At 45.8% G+C, this 26,295-nt stretch overlaps 4 protein-coding genes, 1 non-coding gene and 1 pseudogene across 5 annotated transcripts; 1 reads left to right on the top strand and 5 right to left on the bottom strand.

Annotated features, from left to right (window-relative positions):
• Position 1: 1 nt before the first annotated feature.
• Positions 2-74, bottom strand: TRNAA-UGC (transfer RNA alanine (anticodon UGC)). Its single transcript has one exon. It is a non-coding gene; the product is annotated as a tRNA-Ala (tRNA).
• Positions 75-2,964: 2,890 nt separating this feature from the next.
• On the top strand, positions 2,965-6,793 carry LOC117833171 (LRR receptor-like serine/threonine-protein kinase RGI1; annotated as a pseudogene).
• A 425-nt stretch (positions 6,794-7,218) lies between these two features.
• Positions 7,219-12,603, bottom strand: LOC117834778 (tRNA-specific adenosine deaminase TAD3). Its single transcript, XM_034714314.2, has 10 exons — positions 12,338-12,603; positions 11,765-11,847; positions 11,628-11,679; positions 11,150-11,220; positions 10,436-10,557; positions 10,178-10,260; positions 9,033-9,114; positions 7,883-8,344; positions 7,662-7,771; positions 7,219-7,585 (listed from the first exon to the last, which is right to left on the bottom strand). The coding sequence occupies exons 2-10, from the start codon at positions 11,823-11,825 to the stop codon at positions 7,405-7,407; spliced, it is 1,224 nt and encodes a 407-aa protein (XP_034570205.1). The 5' UTR covers positions 11,826-11,847; positions 12,338-12,603; the 3' UTR covers positions 7,219-7,404.
• A 2,266-nt stretch (positions 12,604-14,869) lies between these two features.
• Positions 14,870-16,379, bottom strand: LOC117833644 (NDR1/HIN1-like protein 13). The gene has a single exon (XM_034713221.2). It carries the CDS (start codon positions 16,027-16,029, stop codon positions 15,151-15,153), a length of 879 nt encoding a protein of 292 aa, XP_034569112.1. The 5' UTR covers positions 16,030-16,379; the 3' UTR covers positions 14,870-15,150.
• A 1,781-nt stretch (positions 16,380-18,160) lies between these two features.
• On the bottom strand, positions 18,161-21,829 carry LOC117833685 (uncharacterized). Its single transcript, XM_034713277.2, has 3 exons — positions 21,485-21,829; positions 19,401-21,079; positions 18,161-19,313 (listed from the first exon to the last, which is right to left on the bottom strand). The coding sequence occupies exons 2-3, from the start codon at positions 21,049-21,051 to the stop codon at positions 18,505-18,507; spliced, it is 2,460 nt and encodes an 819-aa protein (XP_034569168.1). The 5' UTR covers positions 21,052-21,079; positions 21,485-21,829; the 3' UTR covers positions 18,161-18,504.
• A 1,390-nt stretch (positions 21,830-23,219) lies between these two features.
• Positions 23,220-26,265, bottom strand: LOC117866263 (vacuolar protein sorting 38). The gene is made up of 6 exons (XM_034750425.2): positions 25,840-26,265; positions 25,355-25,561; positions 24,832-25,012; positions 24,361-24,515; positions 23,907-24,137; positions 23,220-23,703 (listed from the first exon to the last, which is right to left on the bottom strand). The coding sequence occupies exons 1-6, from the start codon at positions 26,074-26,076 to the stop codon at positions 23,584-23,586; spliced, it is 1,131 nt and encodes a 376-aa protein (XP_034606316.1). The 5' UTR covers positions 26,077-26,265; the 3' UTR covers positions 23,220-23,583.
• Positions 26,266-26,295: the final 30 nt, after the last annotated feature.

The raw sequence follows: 26,295 nt of genomic DNA, 5'->3' as shown, positions 1-26,295 counted from the left end.
CTGGAGATGCGGGGGATCGAACCCCGTGCCTCTCGCATGCAAAGCGAGCGCTCTACCATTTGAGCTACATCCCCTATTACGATTTAGACTCTTAATATAATTACTTGACTGCACTGCTAAAATATTTCATTCTGTTCCGACCTCGATATCTTGTGTTGGCTTACGTATGGTCGGTCGTATAGAGTTACTGCCGATGTACAATATACGACTTGTTCTGTGCGCTTCACTTATTTCCTCGATTTGTAGGATTTTTCATACTTGTCTGTTTATCCTAATCCTAACCTGGGAATTATATATGGTCGACTCAACACGTTTGTTCTTGAAACAGGTGATAGAGAGAAGGAAAAAGTAGCTAGCGCATCAATGTCGGTGCTCACAGCTTTTATTCTACTTGTTCCTTATGATTGTTGCATACTATACTATACTATGTTTTGTACGAGACCCATGGGATCATATGCGACATGTTGCTTCCTAGCATCGAATTGTCCGACAACATCCATGCAGGGCAAGAAGGAAAATGCAATTCTCTTGTCTGCCGAACTAGTTTTTTTTTTAATAAGGGCAAATGCTTAACCCGATGTTGTTGCACGTAAAAGACATATGGTAGCAAGTAAAATAAAAGGACACCCAAACATGGGTCGGGAGCAGCTCATGATTTTGTATCTTTCTGTAATGGAAAAGAAATTTCAAAAGAATTGAAGGTTCAAAAATTAAATTGGAGATGCAAGGAGTTGAACCCCGTACCTTTATCATGCATAGATTAACGCTCTACCAGTTGAGCTACATCCCCAACTTTTATTTGGTTTTTCACAATAAATAATTTTATATCTTTCTATACACATGGCAAAAAAATATATTTCATTGGAGATGCAAGGAGTTGAACCCCGTACCTTTATCATGTATAGATTAATGCTCTACCAGTTGAGCTATATGTATATCCCCAACTTTTGATTGTTTTTGCACAATAAATATGCTTATATCTTTTCAATGCATCGAAGAGAATATGCCCCAAAAATGCATGGAAGAGGAATTAAATGGAAGAAACTTTTCATTGGAGACCGGCTCTAGCTCATCCCCAACTTTAGTTTGCTAGTGTACAATTTTTATATATTTTTTTGGCATGGAAGAAAGACTAAAGAAAAACTAATTTTTAGAGATGCAACGGGTTGGCCCCTGTAGCTTTATCACGCATAAACTAACCTCTACAATTAGAGATAGGCCCCTGTAGTAGATTCGTTGATTAAACTATCCTCCTTGGTTTATGAAAATCGTATCAGGAATTAAGCAATAATTGAATTTTGAATATGTGTATATATTGTCCAAATTTGCTTCAGAGGAACTCCAGAACATGCTGCTGCTGCTGCTATCTGTGTATGATTCGTTTGCGACCTACCTGCCGTACATCTCGCACTAAGCATTTGACCAGATAACCTAACCTGACATAGTAGCATCCATGTTCTCTGCATGTTCCTAAGGCAGCTACTGATAGTGATAGTGGACGTGGAAGTAGCCGTGTATCATTCCGATCTTGTAGTAGACACAACTAATATAACCCGAGGTCGATCTCCTACGAGCAGAGAAGGTGAAATCTCAGTTCAAAATAGTGCTGGATCATGATGAATGAATTATAGGAGATTGCAAGTGTTTCTGTTATAGTAAATGATCATAATGCTTTCATTGGAGGGCCCATTTTGTTGGTATTCATCCAGAAGATGGAAGGAATTGGGCAAGCAAATAAACTGTCAGTTTGTTACTTTCTTTCCACTCAGCGTTGGTACTCTCTTCTTCCTCTCATTGTTGTTGCCATGCTCCCTTGTCTTTGGAAGCAAAATAAGCCGAGCTTGGCCTGCATAGCTTACAGCATCAACCAACCAAGGTTAAGCTTAAGCATATCGCAGGGATATCCCTACCCCAACTGAACAGACCATATAGGCAACTCATCTAATCACCGTTCCTTTGCTCCAAACTAGCCCTTGTCTTTGCGAGCAAGTGATGTGAGAGACATAATTTTGCACCCAAAAAGGAAGTTATGATTGAAAAAAAATAATAATAAATAAATTCAAGCGACGGCATGACAATATTTGTAGTTCACAGCATACCTGTGACTCTATGAGACTATGACCAAGTAAGTTCTACAGCTGTTTCAACCCAAAAACTGTTCTAACAGTGGGCAACTCTTAAGCATCAATGCCAACATCGGTTTCTTTTGCCTCAGGAGATCAAATGCAAAGGCAAAAAAAGAAAAACCAAAGTCTAACTACTTCATATGACCACGAGGAGTCAAACAACTCCTCGGACCAAAATGAACAACTTAGTTATACATCACAAGCCGCATGCTTAGCTTGCAGGACCAGTCACATATAAGCTCGATACTCGGGGATTATTGTTTAATAATGTACAAAGTTAGCACAAGGTGCTGCCTTTATAGCCTGATGAATGCCATGCCGCCGTTGAATCACTGTCGTTGGGCAGATGGAGATTGCCGCACCTGCACCGGCGGAAAGAACCCCATGCTTGATGATTGAAAGAATCCGGTTGATGTCGGTGATTGCTGCGGTGGCTGCGGAGACTGCTGCTGCTGGGGCTTGTCCTGAGCTGGTGGAGGTGGCCCACTTAGTCCCTGGAAACCTGCCGGCAGCGACAATGGAGGCGGAGGTGGCATAGAGCCAGCCATCATCCCAAAAGGTCCTCCCACTCCGACCATTCCTCCAGTATTTTGAGCAAATTGTTGCAGAAGCGGTGGCAATATAGATGGCAGTGGTGGTGGGAATGGACCTGGCGGTGGTGGTTGCGTGCCTCCAAGAGAAGTAGGCAATGCTCCAATCTGTTGTTGCATCTGTGGCGCTTGCCCAAAAAAAGGGAGGAGCACCCATATCACCGGCCTGTGTTGTTTTCTCAATCCTAGGCCTCTATTCAATCTGGAAGCCAGGTGGTCCTCCAGAGAATTCTCCTGAAGGCGATCCACCATTTATGGAAGCGGCTTGCTCAGCAGCAAGAGATGAGATAAGGGAATGAAACGCAGGTGCTGGCCGCATGAAAAACTGCGCGGTGTTTGGGGCTCGGGCAGTGCACAATGCACCAAGCAAGGGCTTGCTTGCTGCACCCCCTGCTGGATTGGGAGTGGCGATGATCTCGATGGAGATGGAATGGGGGATTCAATGCAGTGTGGAGGAAGGAGGAGGAGCAGGAGCTCTCTCTGTCTCTCTCCCTTGCTAGCTTCTCTCTCTTGATTCTCTCTCTTCCAGATGCTTGACCTCAGCAACAACTCGCTCTCCGGCCCGCTGCCGGAGACTCTCGCCGCCGTGCACAGCCTGCAGGAGGAGCTCGACGTCTCGCACAACCGCCTCACTGGCGCCGTGCCCGACGCGTTCGGCAAGCTGGAGACGCTGAGCAGGCTGGTGCTCTGCGGTAACTCGCTGTCCGGGCCGATACCGCCGGCGCTCGGCAGTGCCGCAACCTCGAGCTCCTCGACCTCAGTGACAACGATCTCACCGGAAGCATCCCCAACGAGCTCTGCGACATCGACGGGCTCGACATTGCTCTTAATCTGAGCCGGAACGGCCTCACCGGACTGATCCCGGAGAAAATATCGGCGCTGAGCAAGCTCTCTGTGCTCGACCTCTCGCACAACGCGCTTGACGGCAGCCTCGCGCCGCTCGCCGGGCTGGACAACCTCGTCACGCTCAACGTGTCCAACAACAACTTCTCCGGGTACCTCCCCGACACGAAGCTGTTCCGGCAGCTCTCGGCGTCGTGCCTCGCCGGCAACGCTGGGCTCTGCACCAGGGGCGGGGATGTGTGCTTCGTGAGCATCGATGCCAACGGGCACCCGGTGATGAACACCGCCGAGGAGGCGCAGCGCGTGCACCGCCTCAAGCTGGCCATCGCGCTACTGATGACGGCGACGGTGGCGATGGTTCTCGGAATGATCGGCATACTGCGCGCGGGCGGATGGGCTTCGGAGGGAAGAGTGGCGGCGGCGGCGGCGGCGGCAGCGACTCGGAGAGCGGCGGAGACCAGTCGTGGCCGTGGCAGTTCACGCCGTTCCAGAAGCTGAGCTTCTCAGTGGACCAGGTGGTGAGGAGTCTCGTGGACGCCAACATCATCGGCAAGGGCTGCTCCGGCGTGGTGTACCGCGTGAGCATCGACACCGGCGAGGTGATTGCCGTGAAGAAGCTGTGGCCCAACACTACCCACGCGGCGGCGGCGTGCAAGGACGACGGCGGCACGAGTGGCCGCGTCCGGGACTCGTTCTCGGCGGAGGTGCGCACGCTGGGCTCCATCCGACACAAGAACATCATGCGGTTCCTCGGCTGCTGCTGGAACAAGGCAACACGGCTGCTCATTTACGACTACATGGCCAACGGCAGCCTCGGCGCGGTGCTCCACGAACGCCGAGGGCCGGCGCGCAGTTGGAGTGGGACGTCCGGTACAGCATCGTGCTGGGGGCGGCGCAGGGGCTCGCGTACCTCCACCACGACTGCGTGCCGCCGATCGTGCACCGCGACATCAAGGCCAACAACATCCTCATCGGGCTCGACTTCGAGGCCTACATTGCCGACTTCGGCCTCGCCAAGCTCGTCGAGGACGGCGACTTTGGGCGGTCGTCCAACACCGTCGCCGGATCCTACGGCTACATCGCCCCTGGTATGTAGTAGTACTCTGAATGTATATGAGTTGTAAACATTTGCTAAACATTGTGGCAATTTGTTGAGATGAACTTCATTATATTGTTGATGAACTGAGATGAACACTGTTTTTTTTAACGAGCCAGCAGGAGAGCTGCTACTATATTAATAAAGGGGAAGTCCCAACAGGCAAAAATAAAAGAAAGTTCTTTACACATTGTACACTCACATCCCAACTAACGCACGGGGAAAAGGAAACAAGGTGTCACTATGTACACTTAATTTCGCCACGCGGCATCACCTGCCGTCACCCATATGCTTGCCTCGTCTTTTATCTTGGCCACTAAGCGAGTGAGTGATTGTTCCTGATGTTGGAAAATCCGTACATTCCGCTCCTTCCATATGTCCCACAGTACTAGGATGATAAGTGTTGGCAACCCTTTTGTGGCAACAACCTGTGCACCTGCTAAAGCTGTCCACCGGTCGTGTAGAGAGTCAGGTGGAATCCATCGACTCGGGTCCATGTTTTCACACCTAGTCCATGCACTCATTTGGGCCCAAATGTTCCTTGCAAAGCTGCATTGAGTGAATAGATGCACTCCCGTCTCTTGAGTTACATCGCAAAGAACACAACGTGGATTACTTGGCCATCCCCGACACGCCAGTTGATCCGCTGTCCAGACTCTGTCTTGGATAGCCAGCCAGCTGAAGAACTTACACTTGGGTGGCGTCCAAGGTTTCCAGATGATTGCCTCGAAATTAGTTGTCGTGGACCCATAGAATTACGCTCTGCGTATTGTATTGCCCGTCTGCCGTTAGCTTCCACAGGATAGTGTCCTGAACTCCTGGCCTGAGCTGCACCCGGCTCGCCTTAATCCACAAGCGGTGGTACTCAATGAAGTGTGTCACCAAGAAACCATGATATAGAAGGCCTATGTTCGTGATCCAAGCATCATTAGTGAGAGCCTCATGCAGCGATCTGTCCTTTCTTCTCCAGATGTTAAATAGGTTGGGCGCCATGTCCCTTGACCTTTGGCCGTCGATCCATCCACTGTCCCATAAAGATATTTTGTTACCCTCTCCAATCATTAACGTCGTGGCTGCCGCAAACAGCTTGTATGCAGGAACGTCACAGTTTGGGCCCTCGTTCATCCATTGCTGCCATAACCAACATAAGTGGAGAGCTCTGCCCCCTTTCTTATGTCTTGCTGATCGAGTCCAGTTCACTTTACATTTCCCGCATGTTACGTTTTCATTTCCGACCCATAGAAATTGCTTCCTCTTAGCATCAATAATCTTCGTGATTTCCTTTGGTGCACTGTTGTACAGAAATGGGCCCTCTTCATGATTTCCCATAGAAACTGAGATGAACACTGTTGTACAGAGTACGGGTACATGATGAAGATCACGGAGAAGAGCGACGTGTACAGCTACGGCGTGGTGGTGCTGACGGGGAAGCAGCCGATCGACCGACGATCCCGGACGGGCTCCACGTGGTGGACTGGGTGCGGCGGTGCAGGGACCGCGCCGCCGTGCTGGACCCGGCGCTGCGGGGCCGGTCGGCTGGCGAGGTGGAGGAGATGATGCAGGTGATGGGCGTGGCGCTGCTGTGCGTCAGCCCGACGACCGGCCGACGATGAAGGACGTGGCGGCGATGCTTAAGGAGATCAGGATGGAGCGTGAGGACCTGGCCAACGTGGACGTCCTCCTCAAGGGCGGCGCGTCGCCGCCTCCGTCCCATCATGGTCATGCCCCGGCGGTGACGGCGGCCAAGCTGGCGTCGTCGTCGACGTCGAGCACGCCGCCGTCGTACCGGCAGGGCCCGAGCAACAGCTGCAGCTTCTCCGCCATCTCCTCCTCATCCAACAAGGCCAAGTCGCCATTTAGCTGAAGCTGAACCAATGCAAAACAGGGCTGCAAACTAAACTGGGAGGTGATACAATACCAAGCTCTCAGCGGATGAAGAAGAAGAAGAATGTTTCTAGCTTGCAAGGCTGGCTTCTGTGATGCGTTTTGGAGCAAGTTAGTGATGGTGGTAAGCTGTGTAAATGAGAAGATAGGTTGTTTGCATTTGTTTCTGTTTTTGGAGGAGTTAGGATTAGACCTTGAACCAAAAGGTTTTAATGCCTTCTTGGTGAGCGAGTGTTCAGTGTATGTTTGTTCGAATAAAGATGAAAATTTGGTTGCATGCTCATGCAGATGTGCAAGATTTGCAGTTTTTGCAATGCTTAAAGCCTCAAAGCTTCTTTTGAAGTAAAATGGCCAAGTACTGATAGCATCCTCCAGAAGATGCAGACTTGGCAGTTTCTGTAGAGGAGAAATGAGCATTATTACTGCTTTTAAATTTTTCATGTTGCCAGCTTCATGTATTCTTCAGTTCGTATATTTAGAACTCCAATACAGATAAGGGCGGAGCTTAAAAGTTGTATGCAACGAACAAAAATTCTTAACCACTCCTATATGAACTTTAGACTGAACAGCTAAATCAGGATCAGATAGCTCCTTGACGCAGCTAATTAGACTCAGACGCAAATTGTGCACAGTAAAGGCAAGAAATAGCTCCCAGGTCAATGCCATATCTCCAAGAGCATAAAAGGTCAATAGCATCCAATTATATTAAAGGTAACCGAAGGAGCAATTTTTAATGATACAACAAGACAGTATCATGGAAGCCTGATATGCCCTTGTACCAAAAATGGCATCCATGATGCAAAATGAAACCTCATGGATCCTCTTTTCTAAATAAAATAAAAAGGAGGTCCAGTCAGCAGTTTTTTTAACAGTCACTCAAACCATTCAGGTATGTCTCAGGTACTGAAACCTGAAATACATTGTAGTGATGATTTAAACTTTTCTCCCCATGCAACCTGTAGACTCCACCGAGCGCTCCAGTAACTGGATTCCGGAAAGCGTAGAACACGCGCTTGAATCTTTGATGTACGAGTGCCATCGCACACCTTTAAACAAACACACATGTGAGCAAAAATGAAACTATGAATATACATTGATGTCAAAGTATATCAGTGAACATACATTGCACATGGCTCCCAAACAAGGTAGATATCAAATCCTGTGCAGAGATATGGTCTGGTGGTTTCAGACAAGTCGCCGCAGCATGATTCATCTGTAGATTGCTCTTTATCCTGAAGTTCAAATTTGACCATGTCAGAAAAAAACAGAGGAAATGAAAGCATAATTGACAGTTTATACAACAGCATTGCAATGAGAAATTTATGACAAGCAACAAGGCTCACTTTTGTATCCGTCTTTAGCCTTTTTGCTGGTTCATTGTCCAAATAATCCTCCAGATTGCCATTTGAATCTGGCATGGTAATTGGAGTCGATGAAGGGAACAACATTCTATCCCTCTCAGCGGCATTCTCAATGGCAACCATGGCAGCATGTCTCAAGGGATGCCATGCAAAACAGCCTTCACAGGGCAATGGCTTCTGCTCAGTAGTCCTTTGTTTCGTCCATCCCAAAGGATTTATACATGAGACTTCCATGTTCAAACTGTTGCATTTAGAAAGACGGGAGCTTGGCCGTAACAAATTGCCATTATTCTCAGTTGATTCATCCAAAGAGAAGGTATCATTTGCTTTCACTTCAGCAAGTTTGTTTCCTTCTGCAGATGTATCATGCTTGTGTGTTTGGTCTGTAGCCTTCGCAATTATTTGCATACTTGATGGATCAACAATAATGGCAGCATTTCCTGCCTGGTAGATACAGATAACCAAAGTAGAGGTTAGTGAAAAGTATAGGATTGAACAGCAATCATCCAGCAAGATAAAATAGAACTTCATGGAATCACACTCTAGGAACTGGTTTCTTGAGAAGCTAGCTCAAAGAGAAACAGTCTCCAGTTTAGTGCGGCAATGCAAATCCACCGCAATTGCTTCAAAACTACGCTGCATGCCCCAACCCATCGCCATTGGCCCATTAGTCCAATCCAGCAGCAGAAGTTTTATTGGTTTCGACCAATTTAGTTGTCACCTAGTTTTTTGTGTGTCACAAATTAGTCCCCCAGCTACTGGATCTGGTCTCTCAAGTGCTGGGGGTGGCGTACTTGGTCTCCAACAAATCTGCTCTGCTTGTTTCAGGTGGTTCGATGGTGTCTGCGCAAAGCCATGGACTTATTGCTTGGTATTTGTTGACGACTGGTGTTGGGTATGGTTGCTAACCGAGCAAAAGGAGATACTAAATTAAATGTGCATAAACTTTCAGAATCATTTATGCCTACCCTAAACAGTTAAACATAAAATGAAGTTGAGTAGCATCCTACTGAAGAATAGTAATCATAGCCCCCACAGCCCCACAATGAGACATACATTTGAAAATAATGGAGCACAATATAATAATTATAATATAGCTTCCAAGAGGCATTGTTAAGCCAAGAGTGGTCACCTTTGATAATTGAATAGCAGTCTTCATGCAATTAAATATTGATGGTAATTCGTCATCTCGAAATCCACGAATAATATCAAGGCTGTAAATTAACATGGAAATTCATCGGAAAGGATACTTAAGCACATAATAAAAAATTGAATGAAGAGTTGAAGACCACTCAGTAAAGCTGCAGCATCTACGCAACTATAATTCTCTGCAGTAAACTATATCTACAGACAACAAAACTATATGAACAACTGCCAATTGGATGCAAACATTTGTTACTGTAATTCCATTCTGTCAAATAATTATTTAAAATATATGAATAATCTTTTGTAATTAATGAGCCATAACATGAAGTTAAACAACCAGGAGCCCACCAAACACCACTGTCCACTGAAAATTCTAGACCCTAGAGCTATGCACTTGCCAATGTCCAGGACACCACTGGATAAACAAAAAAGGAGAACTAGAGCTGTGAATGCAGATGCAACTACCCAAGCAGATTAAAGTGATCCATCAAGAATGGAGTCATGCTGCAAGATGGAGGAGTATTATCAGTTCAAGGGCTGTGCTATAGGCTAGAGTGGTAGGCTGGAGGTCCAATTCCACCATCAACTGAAGCAGCTTTGCTGGCAACCTTGGTTGGGACATGAAAAACTTCTGTAGAAGTATATTGATGGTGATTGGAACTTTGAAGCAATTGCTTCATTTTGAGATTCAGCTACAGAATTACTTTTCTCTTAACTTCATTGATAACATTTTGAAAAAAAGGGGGGTCCCAACAGGTAACATGTCCTAGAAAATATTGCATGTTTGGGCAAAGAGACTAACAAGTACTCCTCCAATCCCAAATATAAGTCCATCTAGCTTTGCGCTAATACAAACCTTTTAGCATTGACAATCAATAACTAAAATTGATAGCATGAGGCTGGATGTAAGTAGATTCATTATGGTACATATTTCATACTATGTAACTCTTTCTATTTAAAATAATATATTCTAATAGATACTATTGGTCAAAGTGCAATGTTGGAGACCATGTCGTGTCCTAACAAACTTATATTTGGGATCAGAGGGAGAACTATTATGAACCGACATTGTAAATCCTACAGAACGCCACAAGAAAATGCATAACCAGACACATAAGAGTTAGGACATACTTGTGCGCAGGATGGTAAGAAGTTGGCCAAAGTTTACATTGTTCTTCCCACTCCTCTTTTGATGTAGCGGAACACTTGGCAACCTGTGAAAGACTTTAACAAATAGTGAATGTCAATATATGACAAGGGCACAAGGTAAGTCTAGCTAAATAAGAGGTTCTGTCAAGGATACAATCCAGAATCGCATGGCTAGCACTTTCACATGCCCAAAAAAATTGTCAAAATGAAATTTTGGCCAAGGATGAAAGCATTACTTACTTTTACAATGAAAGGACTCAACTGATAAGTATCCACTATCTTTTGTACATCTCCAGGAAGCTGTTTTATACAAGTTTGAGACCCAGTAGAAAGGCATAAGATTATTGATAAGTCAGATTTTCCTGTCAAATGTAATACAACACATAGTTAGAAAAAACTTATGCAATAATTATTAGCTATCGGCCAGCCAAGCTTAAAAATACTATGATCTGCTCAATTTTAGTTCCACATTGTGGTGGTTGGTTCTGCTTTTACTAGTTCAAGATTAAGGGTTCTGAAATACTTGTTACATGGTAGGCCAACTTGAAATATTGTGTTTCTCAGTTTAAGTTCCAGCTACATTTTCCTTGCTCATTAAAATTGCTTACTACCTGACACAAATCAGCGCAAAAGGGCACTTTTTGCATTGAAGGACCAAATACTTTGGCATATGTAGATATTTTACAAGATAATAATAGAAAAGGCATCCTACGTCCCGATGATAATAAAACTTTCCGCTAATGATCGTGCAAAAGTAACTTTTGATGCATCACAAGGTTGTGCTTGACTAGAAAATATAAAAATCATTCTGTATCTGACATTTAGGAGTATTTCTAGAGCTATGGCATGACTTTTAGAACATGTGTTTTCAGAAAGCTAGTGACATGTCTTCCATGAGTAGTGTGCTCAGAAGGCAAACAGAAAATGAAAATTGAGAGAATTTGCATATTCTACCGCATTCAGTACATCGACGAACCCGCTTTACATGCCTCAGATTCTCCAAAGGACATATCGTGCTCAACTCCCTGTGACCAGTAAACAAAAAAAATTACTTGGAATGTTTATCACACTAATTGGTCAAGCTAAAGTCAAACACAACCAGGAACGTGTTGCAACTCGCAGAGAGAAAGATGTAGCATGGTGTTGATTTTCTTATTGAAGAGAGAACTAAATAGAAACATTGGGGGTTTGAATTTCATATCAGGTGGATGCAACATAACTGAAAATCGAAGACAGCAATATGTTACTATGCAGAAGAGTAGAAATTCCAGATGTAATATTGGCTTTTCTAGACACCCATTGCTTAATCCAACGCACAGCCCTCCAACTATTATTTCCTGAATTTCTTAACAAAACAATAACTCCCAAAACAGTACAGACCACTGAAAAGTTTGAATCCAAACTAAAAGAACAGGGATGAAAAGTCCTTTACCTAATGAGAGCGTTGGCTAGCTTTGGTTCAATGTTGGCAGCCACCACATCAACTGGTATGCAAAGCAACAAGAAAAACAAAATCAAATAGCAATAAAAGTCAATTGCAGGCTAGGGCAATTAAAGCGATTGGAATACCTGTGGAGTCCTGGAGGGAGGGCGTCGGGTTGCCAGGGACCTCAGTGAGCTCCCACCCCATGATGACCAATTCTCAAAAGAAACTGAAACCAAGAAGCAGAGCAATCATGGTCACATTTTTGAGGTAAGCAAAACAATTGTAAAAAAGAAAAGGGAGAGAGGCAATCTTGCATAGATGGATGGGAATTAGGCCCATTCAACCCCTTTGGACGGGCAGGAGATGAATGCGCTTCTGTTGGGGGAATTGAATCTGAACTGATATTCCCACCAAAACCTAAGGGACTGGTCTAATCCATTCCTATTGAAAGCAAAGGGCCAGAAAGCAATCGGTTGCCCGACATTCAATCAGCAAAGTTGACCCACAGTTACACAAGTCTCTACTACATAGTCTACATCAGCAGGAAACAAATCTGACCACGAACATTAGAATTCACATCAATAGAAGGCCACACCGCAACAGGTGGATACCGTTCAGGAGCAGAGTACCGCAACTTCAGTGTATAAAAACGCGCACACTTAATTCTAGGCATCAAGCAGAGCTGTGATTAGATCCTGGCGCAGAGTACCGCATACCTGCAGTGGGCAAAGCTTCCGGTGAAGGCGCGGCCGGAGGATGAGTCCGGAAGCGGCGGCGCTGGAAGAAGACCAACCCCGGGGAGGATCGAGTGGGGCCGGTGGCGGCCGCAGCGCTGGGAGATGATGGCCGGAGCGGAGCCCGTAGGAGGAAGCGGCGGACTCAGAGGAGATACTGATGGACCCGCCGTGGCTAGCGTCTAGCGGCGGCGCCGGGAGGGTTTTGGATTTTCCCTTTTCTTCCGTCCCGTTCCCGTGTGCTGTGCGGTATTCGGGCCTCCTGGCGTATTAGGCCTTTTGGGCTGTTAAGACAGTTTCGATATAACGACGGACCGGGCCGATCTTCAGGAATGAATGCATGCGTCTACGGTAACCCCGTCACGTTGATTTTTTTTATTTTTTTTACTTTACGAATTTGCAGAAATAAATATAAATAGGGATCCAAAAATTTGCAGAAATGGACCCCTACCGCTGGATCAAACGGCGGTAAATGGCTACCGCCATCTCAACCGGCAGTAAGAGAAGATAACGCCGGGTGAAATAGCGGTAGCTGTCAAATCCGCTTACCACCGTCGGATTCAACGGGCGGCACACGGGTTGCTGGGGCACGTGGGACGAGGCTCTTTCCGTTGTATGGCACGGCGGTATCCAGTTTGCGTCGGATCAAGGAGCGGTAACAGGCAGCGCCGATTCAAACACACGAGAGCGGGATTGTTCTCGGTTCTATATTTTTACACAATATGTTCCCTTTTGAAAGGTTTATGGCAGTTCTGAAGAAGTATGTTCGTAATCGTGCCCGTCTGGAAGTAAGCATCGCAAAGTGATATGGAACAAATGAGATCATTGAGTTTTGTATTAACTTTACTGACAACCTGAGTTCGATTGGAGTCCATGTATCATGCCATGAGGGGGGACTGAAGGGAAAGGGCACCCTAGAGAGGAAAGCTCGGATGAACATCGATGAGGATACATTTCGTAAAAGCACACTTCACGATCCTGCAACAATCATCCCTGATCGCTCCATATACGGAGGAGCACAGGGCTATTGTACGGTCATCAAACCAAGTGAATACTGACCCTGGATTACACGTCATCACATTCACTTGGTTGCGACGACGACTATGTTAGAACGACGTATAGAAATATGAAGTAAAGAATCAAGCCACAGAGGAGACACACGATTTAACATGGAAAACCCCTCCGATGTGAAGGGGAAAAACCACGGGCACCAGCCAGCAACAATCTCACTATCTCAAGAGTTTTGGGTTACACGCCTATGGCGGCTTACAAGAGAATCAGTCTCCACGAAACCCTAGCAAGAGAATCAGTCTCCGGTGACGGGCCTCCGCTTCGCTTCATCAGAAGCCCGGCCTATATCCTGGAGTGAATTTGGAACAACTCCAACAGACTAATGGGTGATGACACGATTAAAGAACAACTAGCATGGTTGGCTAGGGGTTCATTTATCTCGGTATCGACATTCCAAGGATACAAAATAAATGGGTACATATTTTACACCAGAGCTCAAAAGATCAAAAGAGCACAAACTAACCAAAATAGTGGACAACAATGGAAAAAAAGGCAGACGAAGAAACACAGAGATGACACTGGTCGACCTTAAATTATGCTGGATTGCAGAGTATTCTCACGTCATTCAGGTATTGTGAGAGACAGACAGGATTAGATTGACGATCCCAATTGAAATGCATACAGCTGTAATGCAGGCCGGTTGCAATAAGGGCTCATTTCAGACCAAATCAGTAGCTGACGTATACGTGATGGTGATGGGTTCCTGAAAATACTTGTTCCGTTGAATTGTTCATCTCTCCCATCGGAGAAAAAGAAAACGAAATCGAAAAAAAGAGAAAAAGAAAGAATTGTTCATTGCTCGCGCCAGCCGAGTCGAGCCTTTGGAGTTAAGACATAGACAAACGCAGATAGGACAGAGGACTATAGGAGTGCTAGTGTTATCAGCTCATCCGTATCTATGAATGAAATTTGTGCCGCTTTGGAAAAATCGTATCGCTATAAGTTTATGATAATATAAAAAAAAATATGCTTCGGAATGCCGCTACGTGCCATCTGGCAAAAAGAAACTAAAAGACCCTAGCAGAGATGATGCTAAAAATTACCTGGTAATGCGACACATACACCACGCCATCATGCTGCATATACTACATTACTACCTACACATCTGGGTACGTGATGCTTTGGAATAAATGAAAATTAGCATCAATACACATGATTTTATTTTTCTTTCTTAAAACAAGATCAAATAGGCTTCAGGATGCCGCTAGCTACATGCCATCGCCATCGCCATCGCCAGTGCAGCTGTAAAAGGTCGATTATTCTTCTGAAAACGCAAGAGAAGATGACGACTCGGTAATAATAAGTTGGTGGCAGACGAAAGCAAAGACAGGCGCTGCACTACGAGATGACTGACTTGGCTACACAGCCAGCCACGGCGACTCAACTCAAAATTTCACCACCATCACCTTCACAACAGCCCCTGTTGGTCATGACAAAGTACAGTGATGCAGTAATCCTTTCTTTTTTTTTTCTTCTTCTGTACAGTAACATCAATTTCTCTGTAATATTCATCTCACCATTAACATCTGATGCAACCGGTGGTGCATCCTGTATACTGAATTACCGACAGCCTTCCTTCACACTTGACATAGACTCCAAATATCATACACCCCAAAAAAATTTCTCTAGAAAATTCTTCACAGATAACCTGGCAGTAATCTCTGTGATCAATGCACCGTTGCTCCTAGTAATTACCAGTCACGATCGCCGCCGGCGATGAGCGATCACCACCACCACCAGAGCGGCTTGACCCTGACCCTGCACCCCCTGTTCACCGCCGCCGCGTTCCCGGCCAGCCTGTCCACGGCCACGTCGCACCGCGCCTTCACGTCCACCGTCCACGTCCGCAGCACCTTCCCGAACCGCAGCCGCACGGGCACCCTCGCCTCCACCGCCAGCGGCACGGCGCCCGCCGCCTCCTCCGCGGCGAGCTGCCTCGCCTGCTCCTCCGTGAGCCGCACGCCCTGGCCCCTCATCGCCGCCGCGAACACCGTCACGTTCCGCGGCGGCTGCCGGAACGCCGGCCACCGCCCCGTGGCGAGCTGCACGCCGGCGTAGGAGACCGTGACGCTCCCGCCGCCGCGGTAGTCGATGCCCACCTTCCTGTTCCGGCTGTTGTCCGCGCGCACGGCGGCGTCGAGCTCGGGGGAGAGCGTCGAGGAGGACGAGAGGGCGGTGAGGTTGTCGAGGCCGCGGATGGAGAGGGAGGCGACGGAGAAGGTGGGCGCGCGGGGGCGGAAGACGAGGTACACGGCGCCGGCGAAGGCGGCGGCGAGGAGGAGCAGTAGGAGGACGGCGGCGCAGGAGCAGCAGCAGGCACGGCGGAGGAGGCGGCGCCGCGCCGGGCGCGCGGCGAGCTTCTTGTAGCGGCGCGCGCGGTCCGGGGGCGGGACGCGGAGGACCTGGTCCTTGGGCACCTGGATGATGTACGTGCCGGGGGGCGGCGAGAGCGGGCGGTCGTGGAACGACGGGTGCAGCTGCAGCGGCGTGGTCTCCGTGGCCGCCGCCGTCGCGCCGGCGTCGGGGGCTTCGGCGTCGGCGGTTGATGGTTGGTCGGGTCGTCGAGACGGTGGCGCCGGCATGGGGTGGACGCGGTCGGCCATGGGGAGTTGTTGCGAGCTGAGCTCTCGCTGACTGAGCCGAGCAGAGGCGACGAAATGGAAATGGAGAAGAGAACGTTGGCCGCGGCGTTTATGTAATGTATGCGTTGGTTGTTGATGGCGACGACGGACGAGTGGAAAGAGCAGCAGCGAGCTAGCGCGTGAGATGATCGGAGACGACGAAAGAAAGGGACACGAGGGAAACGGTCATCTCACGCTCTTCCTACTTCGCTGCTATAAAATATTTCCTGAGAATTGAGACCAGGTGCTGCGGTATTATTTTCTACGTATTTATTTATTTATTTATTTTGCAGGAGTTGTTGTGATCTGATCTGATCTGATCATACGTTTCTCGATCTATGTATTTTACACTGCAGTTTGTTGCTTGTGATCTAACATTATTCCATTTTTCAAAATAGATTATTCATCAGTGTTTTGCTCTACCTTAATTGAGGTTTAATAAAGGTTATGCATCCAATTAACAATATGCTACGCTACGTGATAGTGGCCTTTTTTCTGGTCGTCAACGCGTGCATGCAGCTTTCCCCTTCAATTTTGGGAGGCATCTTTTCTATTCACACCACCACCAGATGGCATGCGGTGCTGAATAAAAAGCACCATTAATTCAGCAGCCCGGTAGCCTTGAGCAAATTACCAGTATCGGTTTATTATCATATTCCGTCCAGGCACCGCCATCAAAGAATACACAGTAATTGACATCCACTTATGAGCAATTTAGATGAAAATTCCATATTTCTGTTCCAACTAGCTTCAACTCTGGAAGAGGTACGCTTTCAAGCATGGCCTGCTGATCTAACAAAAAGCAATTTAACCTCCGTTCCGTCTAGTGTATACTCTCCTTTATTTGTCTTTTTATACTTGTCCAATTTTGAAGCGCCAGCCTGTTGTAGGTATGTTTGCGTTGAGTCCTCCATTTGGAAGAAACATCTCCTTGAGCCAGTTTGAGGCATTCAAAAAAAAAAAAAGAGGTTTGAGGCATTCCTGTGCTTCCGATCCGGGCCATGGCCGCCCCTGTATCTTTTATTTCCATGCATTCATGACTACTCCAACTTTAGGTCGTCCAGGCTTTTAAAACTGGAGTGAGCCTTCCAAAATCGTGACTAACTTGAGCAGAACAAGAAGGCTATATAGTGTATATCTCAAATAATCAAAGGTTAGCCTGCATTGTCATGTCCTTTTGTTTGTCAGCCTAAGGCCGCCGTGCATACTGAAGTCTCTGTACCGCCGCGTGCAGAAAAAAAAATTGACCAAACTACCAGCAGCCACAACACGGAAATTCCAATAATCAAGGGCTAGTCTGCGCTGACGTTGATCAAGTTGGTAGCGCATGCAGGAACGAACTGGTCACAAACTTCACCGACACTGCAGCGATAAACAAAGGAGACGACGATGTGCATGCATGTACGCACGCATGGCATGTGTTGGTCGTACTAGTAGAATATGATATGATCTAGTCGATCGCTATAAGAAAAGCATCCCAATTCACCAAACGATGATGATGATGAAACCAGCACCAGCTAATGGATCGATTGGAACAACCATGGGTGGACAGGAGAGGTTGGGTAGTCATGCTGGACACCACACCACCAAAGCAAACGAATCGAGAGGAGAACGAAGGCGAGCTCTTATACACTGTAGAACAAAAACCAACCAGCAAGACATATAAGTAAAAACGAAGAGGAGAGGGATCGATCCAGAGGATAACTCACCAACAAAAGAAGAAGTGCACGAGGCAGGGGCGTAACAAGGAGAGGCTTTGCCGAGACAGAGGCGGAGCGCCCCCTGCTGTACAGCAGGGTGGGGCAGCTGCCGGCGGCGTCTCCGCGACTGGGGCGTCGGCGGCGAGGAAGCGCCCGTCAGCCGAGAGCCCGAGACGGCAAGTGAAGAAGACAATAGCTTGGGCAGTCGGGCTGCAGTTGGCCTGGCCCAATAGATAGCCGGTAGCCCAACAGGCCAACAGACCCAAAGCCCCCCAAACGTGAAGCGTGTGGAGATTGAAATCAGGAAGATAATTCAACTATGGCATGATCCAGACCGTTGACGCTCCATGGGATGGACAGGATTTCATGATGTGGTAATAGTATCTCTTGGTTTTTTTTCCTTATAAAAATAGTAACTCTTGGATTTACATGATTATTAATCCGCACGGAAAATATATGAAACAAACAAATAGCTTCCCATTACAAAATCTCGCAATCCGCAGATAAAACTTTTGATCCATGCTACTAGAAAACTGCAACTCCTAATATCACCATATTTTGTCAGAAAAAGAAAAGAAAAACAAAGCAGCATGAACAGAGTAAGCAAAAGAGGAAGTGTTATGAGCATGGACATGTTGATTAATTTTTCTCCAAAGGCCAGATATATTTCCCAGGAGATGATGTTGCTGCACCCTGTGATCTGCCCTTCAGTAACAGAAGCTTAAGCTCTTTCAAGTGATTCTTTGAGCTGAATCGCTTAGGTACTATCGAATCCGGATGTGTCATCACCGTTTGGTGCATTGGTCTCCATGACATGCAGTCCTGAGTTTAGCTCCGCAGAACCCAGGACTACTTCACCATCTCCAGGAATCTTTATCTTTTCATCATCGTTGCTTAAGTGCACAAAAGCAGAACTGATACCTTCACTAGAGTTCGCATCAGGAACTAGCACACCAGAATCAATATCTCCATTATGTTCACCAACCATGAGATCTGGGCTGTGAGGCACCTGAGCTGACGCTTCATCTTCCAGTTGCCTGAACTGTGAGTTCATCTCTTCAACCGATCTGGCTTCTAGAACAGGAAGCTCACTACCTTCAGTTAACAGCTCCTTTGATTTACATTCGACATTCACATCCACTGGATTGTCAAGATTGGGATATGAATGTCCATTTTTGGTTGGCAGTTCTGAAGTATGCCCATTTCCCACAGGCAATGCTTCACTTGATCTATCTTGGATATGTTCATCATCACAACTGGAGTCAGAAGTAGCACATTCTAATGCTTCTCCACTGAGCTGTGCAAATTGTGAATTCAATTCTTCTACCGATATTGCCTCAATTGCTGGCATTGCAGATTCTGCAGATAAAGTACCATTCAATTCTTGTTCAAGTTTACCACCTGTCAATGGTTGATCAATACCGGACTCTGAAATGGACTGCACTAGTACTTCCTCCATGCGGCACTTAAATAATGAATTAACTTCACTGATGGAGTCTGCTTCAATGATATGTTTCTCATTATTATATTCTTCTGATAGAGAACGCAATAGTAATTGCTCACAACCTGCACAATGTTAACACTAGTTGAGTAAATATTGCAAATACATAATTTGAATAGCATTTGTAATAATCTGAAAATGACCCATGTTACCTGAAGAAACTGAATCATTCGCTTCTGATGTGCTGGATATAGATTTTTGGATATACAATGAATCTGTGCCATTGATGGAATCAGTACTTTTAGTTCCTTCATTAATTCCATGATTTACTTCTAACACACACACGTCCGAAATAGCTGCACTTAGTATTTTAATCTCATCACCAACATGTGGTTCCAGTGAGCCAAATAACTTGCAATTGTTCCATGCTTGCTCAGAATCGTTGTCTGAGTGATTATCACTGGCATCTTTTTCACTGACTTCAGGCTTCTCCGTCTTTGTGCCATTGTGATGTCGAAGATAGGTAGACTGCTTTAAATACAAGTTCTCATGTTTCCTACGCTGTGCCGATGGAAAGCGCAAGCGAGGAGTCCATGTTTCCTGCAAACGGCTGTCACGGTCCACAATGTGGTCAAATGGAATATCAAATGGTTTTCTCCAGGGGAGTAGAACAGATGGTGCTGAATCAGGAATTTGTGGTAACTCTACTATTTCCTCTGAACCATTTGAAGGATCAAACGGATTAGGCCTTGGTGTAGAAATGGAGGGAACCTGAACACGGAAGCGTGATGCCTCCTCCATTTTCTGAATTGCATCAGCATCTTGCATGTCCATTAACCTCCTGTCAAGGTCAAACTTCAGAAAATTCTTTGCTTTTCGCCGCTCCATCAAACTCTCCGAGTTCTCATTCTTTTCCGTATCTGAAGAGTTTGGATCCACAAAGTCCTTCTGGTTATTTCCATCGTCTTTCTTCACTTCTGCCCTATCTTTGTCTGAGTTAAGGTCACCATCCTCCTCTGAGTCATCTTCATCACCATCTGATGAGGAATTCAGGTTGTCTCTGAAGGTTGAGGAAGGGTGATCAGTCCCCAAGTTTACAGGAAGGTTTAACTCATCGAGCATTGGAATAATGTCGGTTATTGATGCATCAGAAGAACTATCGCTAAGATCAGATTCAGAATCAGAACAAGGTTCCTGCCTCATAACAGGCTCCCAACATGCGCTCATGAACTCACCAAACTGATACTGATTGTTCACTTCATAGTGACACCTTTCAGTAGTGGTGCTCTCAAATTGTTGCAGCTCCACCTCCTTGCAGATTTCCTCGACATGCTCTTCTCTTTCCACAATAACTTCGTTGTTAAGTTCTGAAGTTTCTGCACAAAGTGCAGTATCGGCAGACATGGATGTCACATTCTCCTCATCACGGTGACTATCATGCACAAGGATGTCAGAAGTTCTTTCCTCGATGCAGACAACTGGAGTTTCAAAACTCTTTGCTGAGCAGGTGACAGCAACATTCTGAACCTCCTCAACTGAACATTCAGTAACAGAGACTTTGGATTCAGGGGACGATTTTTTCTGGTTCTCCAGTGTTTCCTCTCCAATCACTGGAGCACTTGGTTCCCCATAACTCAATAGTGCTCCAAGAAGAAGTGCAGTTAACAGGAACACTGGAGATGAAGACATAAGGAAAGTAAACAGAGAAGGGCAAAGTCTGTGCAGGAACAGCAACAGAAGTCCAATGCCAAGTACTACAGGATAGTCACAAGCAGATTGATAGCCAAGTCTGATAGAAGGATACACTATTCTCTTGATGTGGAACATAAGATTGTTCATATCAAATGACATTTTTGTCTCCATGAATTCAGCCCTGAGATACAGATATATGCTGGAAATAGATAGAAGGAAGCAGATCAGTATGGAAACAATTGGGGGAAATAAAGATGTAGTCCTTTAACAAGATGGTCATAACACTGATATGAAACAAATTAAACTGAATGGAGCTGATTTCTGAATCTACTAGCACTATAGAGTTAAGTGTGCAACAAGAGTAGCACAGAAGAGGGAAAACTAAGAACAAAATGCTAAAAATTAAGGCAGGAGAAGTGAAAGTTGAGAAAATTTGCAGATCAACTAAACTGAATGAAAATCACGCAGAAGGAAATAAAGATGTATGAAACATGAAGCATGTGCCTTTTCACTGGCGAAGAATCCAACAATGGCTCTCAAGGAAAAAGAGCAGTATGCACGGTGCAAGAAACAAAATTCATCGCACAAGAACTGGGAAACTCACCTGCCTCGACGAGACGACGGGCAGCGGCGAGGGCCAAGAATCCCTTGAAGAGTTGCCTCGCACGAATGCAGTAACAGGTGACGGGGTGGGTGGATGGGGAAGGCAAAAGCAAGGGAGGGAGGGAGTGACAGTGAAAGGTGCTGGGAGGGAGGGAGGGGGGAATAAAGCAAGCAAAGCAAGCAGAGGGAAGGCACGAAGCTGCAGTGTAGTGTCTCCCTTTTGGTCTAGGATTCCTTGCCCTGAAGATGGGACTACGGGAGAAGCAGCAGGAATAATGCTTTGGCCGGCACGGAAAGGCGACCATGACCTGACGGCAATGGCTGTGATGCGAGCCTGAATCAGGGGGAAAGGGAAAGTGCAAGGTCATCATAGTAGCACAACCCGTAGCTGTCGTGCTCACCTCACCTCATTTCTTCCAAACGAAACAGTCTCCTCCAGGTCCCGGACCATCCAACCAGTCTGTGACCTGGCTGCTCGTGCAGCTCTGCAGACTGTACTGGTTCTTAAGAGAGAGGACCAACAGCTCCCAAGCTGCGCTGCTTAAATGGTACTCCATCCGTTTTAAATTTTAAATTGTAAGTTATTCTAATTTTTTTGAGAATTAAACCATTTTATGTTTGACTAAAATTATAGAGAGGATTATAAAGATGTAAGGTACCGAATAGATATACTATGAAAATATATTTAATTAAGAATCTAGTAGTAAATAAATGTTAGTGATTTATTGTATAAATTTGGTTTCCACAAAAGTTGGAATGACTTAGGATACTAAGGGCCTGTTTTCTTCCACTTGCTAAACTTTAGCACCCGTCACATCGAATGTTTAGATACTAATTAGGAGTATTAAACGTAGACTATTTACAAAACCCATTACATAAGACGAATCTAAACAGCGAGACGAATCTATTAAGCCTAATTAGTCCATGATTTGACAATGTGTTGCTACAGTAAATATTTGCTAATGATGGATTAATTAGGCTTAATTAGACTTAATAGATTCGTCTCGCCGTTTAGATTCCACTTATATAATTGATTTTGTAAATAGTCTACGTTTACTACTCCTAATTAGTATCTAAACATTCGATGTGATATGTGCTAAAAATAAGACACGGGAAGAAAACGCCCCCTAAGCCAGGCCTGGGACCTTCAGCAAGAATGCAGAGTCAATGACTCAAAGCTGCCACACCAAGCTGAGGACAGGTGTGTGTGACCGAGATGGGCTAGAAGCTTGCAGTTTGATTTTGAGCTCACACCATCATTTTTTTTGCTGTCTGCATGCAGGTGCAAAGAAAACTTGTTAAGTTCTGTAACTAAATTTACATATACAGCGGACAGCCTTTTTTTTTTTCCTAACAAGTTCTCAGATGGTACAATGATACTGCAGCATGTGCTCACCTCCTTTTGTTGTGGGGTAGGGTAATGGTGGAGCGTGCAGCAATGAACGAGTCAGTGCCTGCTCTACTCAGCTCTGCTGGCCCTGAATCAATGACCACGCTAAATGATAAACAATGCCACACAGTCGTGGGGAGAAGAAAGGAAAATCATTAGCAATTAATTTCACCCCGCTTCTCCAGAATCATATATACACTCGACTCCACCATAACCGCCTCCATTTGATGCATGATTTGCGGTCCAGATTGCTGAGGGACTGCAGCAGATTTTTCATAAGATCCCCACTAACTCATACAGTCATACTACTGTATAAACCAAGTTACATTAAGGAAAGAAGAGAGGATTGAACAAATCAGCTCATCATTTTGCTGAAATGCAGTGCGAGGTACAAGAAAGATTGCTCGCTCTTGCGTCAGTCAAACATATACAAGGAAACCAGGGGGGCATGAACACCTCTCTTCTTCCTCCGTAGTACAGTATCTTGTTTATCATCCATATCCTTCCTGTACAACTGGAAGTGACAACGTTTTACACCAACTACTTTAATGAATTCCTCATTTACAGTGAACGCATCAGCACAGAAACATACTGACTCTTGTGTGTCAAATGGTGGGGGGGTCAAGAAGAAAAAGGTGCTAGTTAAAAAGTAGCACCAACTGCGTCCGGACTGAACACACTAAGAACTCCAAAACTGTATCTGGGTCAAACTAATCAGTAGAGATATACTGTTGTGACTGGATGATCGTTGTCAGCTGCTTCAGGTTAGCTAATACGTGTCTTGGCCCAAGGCTTTCTGCGCCAATGTAGTTCAGGAGTTGTTCGATATCCTGCCAGGAAGCATGCGGGAGGTTATTAATGTCTAAGATGGGAAAAAATGCCAAGTTCTGATAAGGCAAGAAGAGAAAACATGTATATTCTTCCATAGCTCATTTTACATCACCCTGATTCTATTATCAATAACAGTGCTAAAAAGTAAAAAAGTAATTGATGTTAACTGCCCACTTTGCATTAAATAGATAAGGAGACCAACCTTGTTCAACAAAAATATTGCATATGCTGATCTTGTAGTCTCCTGGCCATCGAAAAACAGAGGGAATTCCATTGTTCTCATGCTTGTGCTCGGTGAGACAGAACTCACAACTGAGGTCATAGATGATGGCTCAACTAAAGGCGAATGATCAAGAATATATGACCGTGAACCTCCAAAACACAAAGGATATCGAAGAGGAACATTGAGGTATGATGCAATGAGGGAGACTGCCTATGATTCATAACAAACAAACAGTCAGGTTTGTAAAATAGTGCAAACTGGAGAACAATGTTCGGTTACATGTCCACCCAATCTGAACATCTCTTCACTCTAGAACAGTGAAATTATAAAATGGTAACATTTCGAAATGCTCTAGAAAATAAATTAAAATTAACAAATAACAAGTGAATTTAATTTCCACTTGATAATAATAAATCAAACTAGACATACATACATGTGCAACATATCCCAGAACAGTAGAAGGTTTCTGAAAATCAGTCCTGTCCCCGAAGTAGCCAGTCTTTTTGGCAGTAGGCTTTGGTAACTGTAGACCCAATATGGCCAGAGGTCTTTTTTGAGAGCCATCTGGCAATATTGATTCAGCATTGCCTGAAAAATTTCTGTAGCATTTAAGTTTTGGCAAAAAAAACACCATTTCAGAATATAGAGTCTTAGGACAGAGAACTAAAAGTTATGTTTCGTACGACACTGTCAATGATCATACTTCTTACAATAAACAATTCATGACTTTCTTTGCTAGCAACTGTAAATCATGTGCTGATATGCTCATAATTACAGTTATTATTTGACTATCATCTGGCCCTCCCTTATTTTTCGATTAAGGTCTGACACAGAACACCAGTAAAACGATTCATACGGAACTGAGAACTCATGAAAGTTGCAATGCAGAAAAAAAAAGACATACTTGTTTTGATGATGCTGGGGGTATATTCAGTCTTGTGATCCGGAGATTTTTCATCCAAAGGCCTCACAGGATATACCCAAGCAACTTGTGTCACCATATATTGCTGTCTCATCCGTAACTTCTGTGTGATATTTTTAAGGCGCCCACAACCATTTTCCCCTGACAGCAAATTATTAGCTTCCTACAACCAGAAAAATAAAACATTCTGTCAGATTAGTGGAATGAACAGCTCCGTTGTATCCAGAGTTTGAATGCATGGGAAAATCTTTGTGTCATCGAAGACTAAAAACAACATTTTTGCGAAACCCAAAGTTCAAGCAACAATAGAGGGAAGTACATCTTACACAGGTTTAGACACATATGTTAACAAAGTAATGACTTGCACAATCACCCTTCGGAAGTTTCTCAAGGAAGGCACTTACTACAAATACCTTGCATGTTTCTTCAGCGTTTTGGTTTTGGTACTGAAAGTATTCTTAGAGCTCCAGAAACCAAAGGGAAACGCAATATAAGAATTGGATACCTCCAGATTACCGCGCGCTGTGCCAAGAGTTTTGCTTGCCATGGACAATGTTCTGAGGCTGATGCAAAGCTGTGCCCTCCGATCCTCAACATCTTCTGACGATTTCTTCGTGTGCATCTTCAAATCCCCCAGATGATCAGTGTGCTGTTGCAGGCTTTGCCGCATTTCAGCCAACTCATTGTCCTGCTGGAGAAACGCCCGTCTAGCCTGTCCGCAAACACAATGATGTCACAGGCCTGCAATATTCTTGGTGACCAAATCAAACGCAGAGAATGACTCCATCTTCCGTGAATGCTGTTGGATTAGTTTCAGTTTCAGGACAACCAAAGGTACGGAAACGAATCCAATCTTTCCCAGGAATCATAATGAAAGTAAAGCACCAAGATCCGAGCATCCGTGGAGAATCGAATGCCAGAGCGCACACAGGATCCACTAGGGAACGAGCAAGGATGGACACCGAATTGACTCCCAAACATAGCGATTACCTCTAGCGCGGACTCGAGGCGCGCGGCGAGGTGCGCCTTTCGGTCCCTGGCGGTCTGGAGCGCAGCGGAGAGGCTCCAGAGGCGCGCGAGCTCCTGCTGCAGGTCCTCCCAGTGGATGACCTTGGGATCGTCGACGCCCTCTACCTCGCTGGGCGGCAGGAGCACCCAGCCTTCGCCCTCGTCCGGCGGGGGCGGGGGAGGCTCAGGGGCGGCGGACGACGGGCCCGGATCCTCCATCGCCGGCGATCATGTCCGCGCGTGGGGGTTCGGGAGGAGGACCGAGCACGGCATGGATGGGCGGTGGGGATTCGTGGTGTTGTAGTAGGGCTTGGAGGCGTCGTCGGGTGGGGGGGAGCAGGAGGAGATGCTTCGCCGGTCTGCTCCTTCTCCGGCGACGGCCTTTTCGGTTCTGGAAAAAAGGGACAAGGTGTCGTCGTTGTTGGTGGGGAAGGCGAT

The sequence above is a fragment of the Setaria viridis genome, chromosome 8 (assembly GCF_005286985.2).
Source record: "Setaria viridis chromosome 8, Setaria_viridis_v4.0, whole genome shotgun sequence".
Taxonomy (NCBI): domain Eukaryota; kingdom Viridiplantae; phylum Streptophyta; class Magnoliopsida; order Poales; family Poaceae; genus Setaria; species Setaria viridis.
Note: the sequence above shows the minus strand (reverse complement) of the source record. Positions and strands in the feature narration are given on the sequence as shown.